The sequence below is a fragment of the Hyaena hyaena genome, unplaced genomic scaffold (genome assembly GCF_003009895.1).
Source record: "Hyaena hyaena isolate Hyena2069 unplaced genomic scaffold, ASM300989v1 scaffold_160, whole genome shotgun sequence".
In the NCBI taxonomy this organism is placed as follows: Eukaryota; Metazoa; Chordata; class Mammalia; order Carnivora; family Hyaenidae; genus Hyaena; species Hyaena hyaena.
The window spans coordinates 39,035-45,441 of record NW_024080793.1 but is presented as its reverse complement, the minus strand read 5'-3'; the positions used below and the strand labels follow the sequence as shown (position 1 = coordinate 45,441).

Genomic DNA, 6,407 nt, shown 5'->3' with positions numbered 1-6,407 from the left:
CCCCCGACATGTTAAAAAGTATATAAATTTTTCTAATAAGTTTAGCACATACAATAGGTACACACACAGAGAAAGCATGATTTGTTTTTTCTTTCTGGATCTATTCATTGTTCAAGAATATTTAGCGTATAGGTAATGGTTACAAGATATATTCTTTTTTAAAAGCAGAGAATTAACTACACTCCCCGCCCCCCAATCACCTTTGCAATGTGTGAGGACTGACTCTCGTACCTAGTATTTCACAGAAGCCATCAATTCCGCCGACAGGCTTTAACTTTGTACTCTCCAATTATCTGAAATGGAGTTAAGCAACAGCCTGAGGAGGAATTAGGAAGTACTTCCAAGCCCCACCTTACCCCAAGGTATCCTTAGGACTCATCTCATCTCCCCAACCCCCTTTAAATGATCTTACAAAAAAAAAGTTAAAACTTTAACAATCTGTAACAATGTGTAAAGAGGGGGAAATATAGGGACGAATATGGTAGCACCTAATCAGTTTTTTTAACGCATGTAAAAATGCCAAAACGTGATGTGTCCCTGTCATTTTGAGGAGTCTCTCCATTATCTCATTCCTATGCGTGTTTCTAATTCTAATCTTTGTTTTCCATAAGCACAAGGCAATCATATCATCAAAAATCACCAAATTGTCAGCAATTTTAGCAAATCAGGTGGGCCTCCTCTGAGAAAAGACAAATGGACATATTAGACTCTTTTAGGAAGGAGATATATAGGGGAAAAAGTAGATACTATGCATATAAATTTTGCCTTTCAAAATAATCTGAATTTTTTACGTCTGCTGTATAAAAAAATGTATTATCTTTTATTACATATATATTTATATATAAAAACCATCAGAGCCAATCTTTGTGAAGGGGGGTAGGGGGAGGCATCTAGAAGATGGCACCAAGAAAATGGGACTCGGTGCCTCCAGCCTAAAGAAATTCGAACTATGTCGGTGGCCCCTTTTGCGGAGCAGGAGTAGTGGCTTGCTACTGCCTTCTTGGAGGGGGGGGACCCATTTAAACACACATCCATCCATCGTGGAGTCTATGGAGCTGGCCTTCCTTAGGACAGATGGTACATGCCGTATCCAACCGGAGTCGCATAGAGTCCAACGGGCGGGATGGGGAGGACAGGTCTATGGAAAGGGTAGGACGCTCCGTATATGGATGCTGCTTGTAGGGGGGAGTTGATGGGGAAAGGGAGGCTGAAGCCAGAGGGCAGCATAGGTTTGGCGGCCATTTTCAGCTTTTCCAGTTCGGCCTCCTGCAGTCTTTTCGCCTTGGCCCTTCGGTTCTGGAACCAGATTTTGACCTGGGTCTCTGTGAGGTTCAGAGAGCTGGAGAACTCTGCGCGCTCTGCAATGGAGAGGTACTGTTTCTGGCGGAACTTGCGCTCCAGAGCAAGGAGTTGGGACGTGGTGAAGGGGGTGCGTGGCTTCCGATTGGTCTTGTGTTTCCGCAGGGTGCAGGCAGTGGGGCTCATGTGTCCTAGAGAACAGAGAGGGGTTGCATTAGCAAAAGAAGTGGCTTTCTCTCCAGGTGTGCCCACCCCCGCCCGGGCCCGCACAGGCCCTCCTCTCTCCATCTTTGAGAAAGGGCCCTCCGTCAAAACTGCAGAAGTACCATATGTAAATGGATAAATTGCTTTATTTTAAAAAAAACTGAGTCTTTTTACAGAAAGTTTGGGGATTCAACAGTGCACAGAACTAACTATACGGGAAACCACAGCATAAAGGATAATGGAAAAATGGAACATCTATGACCGGACCCTTCCTAAGCCAAGGGAGCTGAGTGTTCTCTGAGAAACAAAACCCCCTCTCTTCTGAGCTTAATTTCTCTGGTCTTTAAAATGGGGGCTGGGTCCATGATAATCCTCACTTCTCTAAGATGCTGAGATAATCCCGTAAGAAGAAAAAAATGAAGAAAAGGTCTTATAAACTGCGCTTGGCCCCCTCTCCACACCGGGGAAAAGTTGGAGTGCATCTGCGTATATATCAATGCAGGATAATCGTGCAGATAAGGTCTGCTGGGAAATTAATAGCATCTCTGGATTGGAAGCAGCCCCGTGCGATAAACAGCCACACAGCTGTCATTCCATCCAGTCTGCAGATTATAAAACCTGAACATCATTTTACAGATCTGAATGTGGGATAAGTTTGTTGGCCGGGTGCTTCTGTGTAATATAAAGTTTACTAATAAGGAGGGAAAAATTAGCCCGCTCATAAATGTAAATGTCAGGGGAAATCATATTGCCTCAGTTGAGAGCATGTGATGACATCTTATTCATCTCTCCCCATTCTCTGGTTTAGAGCAAATGTGTAAATGATTAGTTTGTCGCCAGGATTTAGAAAGAGGGAATAACAAGCAAAACAAAGGTAGGCCAACCTCATCCAGACTCCATATTTAAAATGGATTCAATTATAGGACTGGGCAATCTTGTGATTCCAGAGTATCAACTGACTTGGGGCTTCTTTTCCTCAAAGGGAGGCGGGGGCAAGAGTATGGAGCTGAGAGGCACAATGCTAAACAATTAATTTTCTGCATTTGGCTTTTACGAGCTATGCTAATTTTCCCGAAGTAGCCACAGTAGTAACTCCAAAGTACTCGTGGGGAGAGAATGTCACATTTCTTGTTTAGTTACTTCGTTGGCCCAAGGAAGAGTTTACACTTCATACTTGAGGGTGATATGAACAAGTCCCATCCAACCTCCGCTTCCAACAAGGAATGGATTTGTCCTAATGTGACATTCTGAACCATCATTTTAGTGATGGAAAAGAAAGCAGCAGGTTCTACAATCAATCAAAACCAGGAATCTGGGTGAGGGATGGCCAAGAAACTACCTCAGAAGTGTAGATTTTTGCATAGGCTAATCCCTAAATAAGCCGGAGAGCAGGGGCCCCTACGTCTACTTCTTAATTTACAAATAAACTAACAAAGCACCTTCTGGGACTCAGGGACCCACTTCCACCCTTTAATAACCTGACCTAGCACTCTGGGGGACCCCAGCTGTCTCAACTCAGACACCAAGCTCCTAGTGCCTAAGCCTGGTCCTACGCTCTGTTTGGAAGGAACTTTGGGCCCTGATCAGTCATCCAGGCTGCTCCCAGAGGCTGCATTTGAATTCTAAAACCTAGACTACAGGGACTGCACAGGAGTATCATCGCCATAAAGTTAAGAGGCTTCCTCGCTACCCTCCCCACCCCTGTGGCCCCATTCTAAACCAGCCAAAGGATGGATGCGGTTATACAAACCAAAACAGCAGTTACCCTACTTCCTCCCAATAACAAGGCTGGCCAAGGCAGGAGGCTCCCTCCTGCCCCAGGCTCCTGCCCCTGGGCTCCCACTGCAATTTCCAGGCCCAAAGTACCAAAGGAACCACTTCTTGTTGCATCTTTAAATCCTTTCTCCAGCATCTCGGATTTTTCTCTCCAGAAGGTCATACCCAGAGCCCAAAGCTGCTTTACCCTCTAGCAGGAAAGCTCATCACCTTGGGGAGGGGGTGGGGGTTGTTTACAGAGCAAGTGGAGAACTGGCCAGCCCACTACCTGAAGGTCTAAAGAAGTGAGGATTTCTGATCTCTGGGCACCACTCTCTGTAAGGCCCGAATCCTTAATGTGCTCACGGACATTGACCCAGGCCTAGAAATCCATGGGCACTCAATACTTGTCTAACAAATGTAAGTTTCTTAAACTTTCTGAGCCTCTGTTTCACCATCGATAAAATGGGCAAATACCCTGCAGTGTGGCTCCGACTACTAAATTTTACAATGCCCGGGGCCCTGTCTACTGCCAGATGGGTGATCATTAAGTATTCCCAAGGTTGTTTTTTGGTTTTTTGGCCAAGCCCAAACTCAGGGTGTGCTGATTCCTCTGAACTCTGATGAAATGTCCTTGTCTGTTACTGCAGGCCAGCTGCAGCGACAGGGATCAGATAAGATAATGTGGCGAAAAGTGCTATAAAGCACTGTGCAAACTAGAGTTTAAATTCTTTGAGTCCTTAATCTCCACACCCTTTGAATCTTTCGGAGTTTCTAACAGGGTGGAGAGCTACGCCAGAGGGGACAGACACTGAGGCCTGGGTACGTGGCCTTGTTTTGTTCACAAAATACTATGCCTCTTGAGTCTTGAGGGCTGACTGATGGAAATGGAGAAAGGTGTGGTTCTCCAGGCTTTGGGAAAGGTCCCTCCGCAGACCCCTCTCTTTCTCACCTCTCCTAAAGGTGCACTGGGGGTAGACAAATCTTAAAGGCTAGGAGATGAAAATAAAAAGGCTACAGGGAATGACTTCTCCAAATTCAGAAGGACCCAGCCCCCCCCCAAATAAATGGCTAACGCTAGAGGGGAAATCAATTCACCTGGGCCTGCATGCCCGCTGGCCTCATTGGCAGGAAGCGGGGTACAGGTGTGGAGACCTCCCTTTGGTTTCTTTGGGGAAAGGGATCAAAGGTGCTCAGGGCACCAAACAGAGGAGCAGAGTTTGGACACCAGGGCCCTTTGCCTACTTCAGCCATTGTTGGTGACCTGGGTCAAACAAGTTCAGTCCTCCTCAAGCCCGGTGTCTGTAGAGGGGATAACCACCGGCCCTGTGCCTCTGCCTACACTCGGGGTTCCACCGATGATCAGGATCTGGTGAACGAATGAGCATCACTTTGTCAACTCTCAGGCGCTGCTGGAATGCTGTTAATTATTACTATGAGCCAAGCGGAGCCCTCGCCCCGCGCGCCTGACCCCAGCCCGCTCCCAGCGAAGGCACTGGCTGCGGGGACGACACAGACTTTTCGCCTCGGCACCAGTCTCTGCCGCCATCCCTTCCTGGGATCGGGACCCAGGGGGGCGATACTGACTTCTGTCCAATACTGGGGGTTAGATTTCTGCCAGTCTGTCTTTACGATGAGGGCACAAGTCGCTGGGCTGTGAACTTTGAAAGGAGGTAAGGCACCTCCGCCTCTGCTTGGCACATATTCGAGTGCTCATGAAACGTGGATTCCCCTGCATTCTTCGGACAGACACCCGCCGGACGGTGAAACAAAAATAAGCAAAATGGTTGGAGCGCAGGGCCGAGGACTGGAGAAACCGATAACCCAGCGCCCCGGCGAACCCAGCTAGGTTTCGCCCTTCAAAGACCAGCGATTCCTCAGTCGTGGCGGATACTTTGCACAGCTAGGGGATCGCGAACACGCGCCGCGCGGATGCCAGACCAGAGCTCCTAGGCTTGCTTTCCCGGGCGTAGAGTGCAGAGGGGTCTCCGTCCCCCCAGCCTGAGGCACCGGCCCCTGGCTCTCTCCAGCACCCCACCCCCACCCCCCACGCACCCGCCTACCCCTCGTCCGGCTCGGACGCTCACTCACTCGGCGGCGGCGAGTATCTGCCGGGCTCCTGCATCCACGCGGCCCCGTCTTCGGAGTTTTCCGACTTCACCGAGGCGGTCTCGAAGGGTTTGACCAGCGGCCCGGGGCTGTGAGCCTCCCGGGCGCCGTGTCCCGGCAGCAGCAGCGGCCGCAGGGTGGCCCCGGCGGAGGCGCTCTCGGCTGGCAGCGGGGACGCCTCCTTGGGCGGCTTCTTGTCCGACATGAGCGCCTCCACGCTAAAGGGCAGGCTGGAGACCTTGACGCGGCGCTCCTCCGCGGCCCCCTCCGCGCCCCCAGGCCCCGGGCCCGGCCCAGCCACCATCGCCGGGCCCTCCTCATCAGACGAAAACAGGTCATTGCCTTTGGACGGAGAAGCCATGACTTCTCTGCCCTACGTAGCTCCCGGCGCGCGACTCCGCTGGCAACCCGGCAGCGGCGACTCAAACTTTTTTGGGGGGAGACGGGAGGGGCGCGCCGGGAGCCGTGCCTTTCCTCCAAGGGGAAGTGGGAGACTCGGCTCAGCCAATCCGCGCCGGCCCTGGCGCTGACGCCACAGACGCTCGCGTCTGATTGGCTCTCCGGGAAGAGGCTGGGGCCTTTTTTTTTTTTCCCTGTTTGAAATAAATTAGGAGTTAATTACAGGAGCAGTCAGCAGAGTTGTTATTAGGCGATCCCTCAAGGGTTATAATCACGCCAAAACTGAAAAGTCCATGGCGTAATTAAAGCCGATTATTTAAAGAGGAAGTTCGCCGAGTCCCATTTCTTCTCTCTTTTGACCCCTTTTTAAAAAGGCATCTCGCGCCCGTACCACTTTCCCCAACCCCCACCTGCAGAGCAAGTTTAAAATCGGCAACTCACACTGCACAAACATTTGTGAAGCTCCTACTGTGCGTGGAAACTGGGCTAACTTTACAGTTTTAGGAGCCAGCACTGAAAACACGGGCCGGCATCCCTGCTAAAGGAAATGATACAGACATGGCGCTTCTAAGAGTATCTCGCTATTGGCAAACGCCCTACAGCGAAAGCTGTTACTGTTAACTCCCCTAAAGAAGGGACAT

The 6,407-nt window shown here is 50.1% G+C and overlaps 1 protein-coding gene across 2 annotated transcripts; it reads right to left on the bottom strand.

Moving 5' to 3' along the window:
- Nucleotides 1-240: 240 nt before the first annotated feature.
- Nucleotides 241-5,824, bottom strand: MSX2 (msh homeobox 2). 2 transcript variants are annotated; one of them, XM_039239804.1, is made up of 2 exons: nt 5,350-5,815; nt 241-1,490 (listed from the first exon to the last, which is right to left on the bottom strand). In XM_039239804.1, the coding sequence occupies exons 1-2, from the start codon at nt 5,726-5,728 to the stop codon at nt 1,066-1,068; spliced, it is 804 nt and encodes a 267-aa protein (XP_039095735.1). In that variant the 5' UTR covers nt 5,729-5,815; the 3' UTR covers nt 241-1,065. The 2 variants fall into 2 exon arrangements, with proteins under 2 accessions (XP_039095735.1, XP_039095736.1); XM_039239805.1 differs by having other exon boundaries at nt 1,402-1,490; nt 5,322-5,824.
- Between the last annotated feature and the right edge of the window lie 583 nt (nt 5,825-6,407).

Excerpts from the sequence above, each read along its gene's own strand:
- MSX2 (XM_039239804.1), bottom strand. The coding sequence starts at position 5,728 with ATGGCTTCTCCGTCCAAAGGCAATGACCTGTTTTCGTCTGATGAGGAG. Across the intron at positions 1,491-5,349 it reads CAGATACTCGCCGCCGCCGA|GACACATGAGCCCCACTGCC; the intron begins GTGAGTGAGCGT and ends TCTGTTCTCTAG.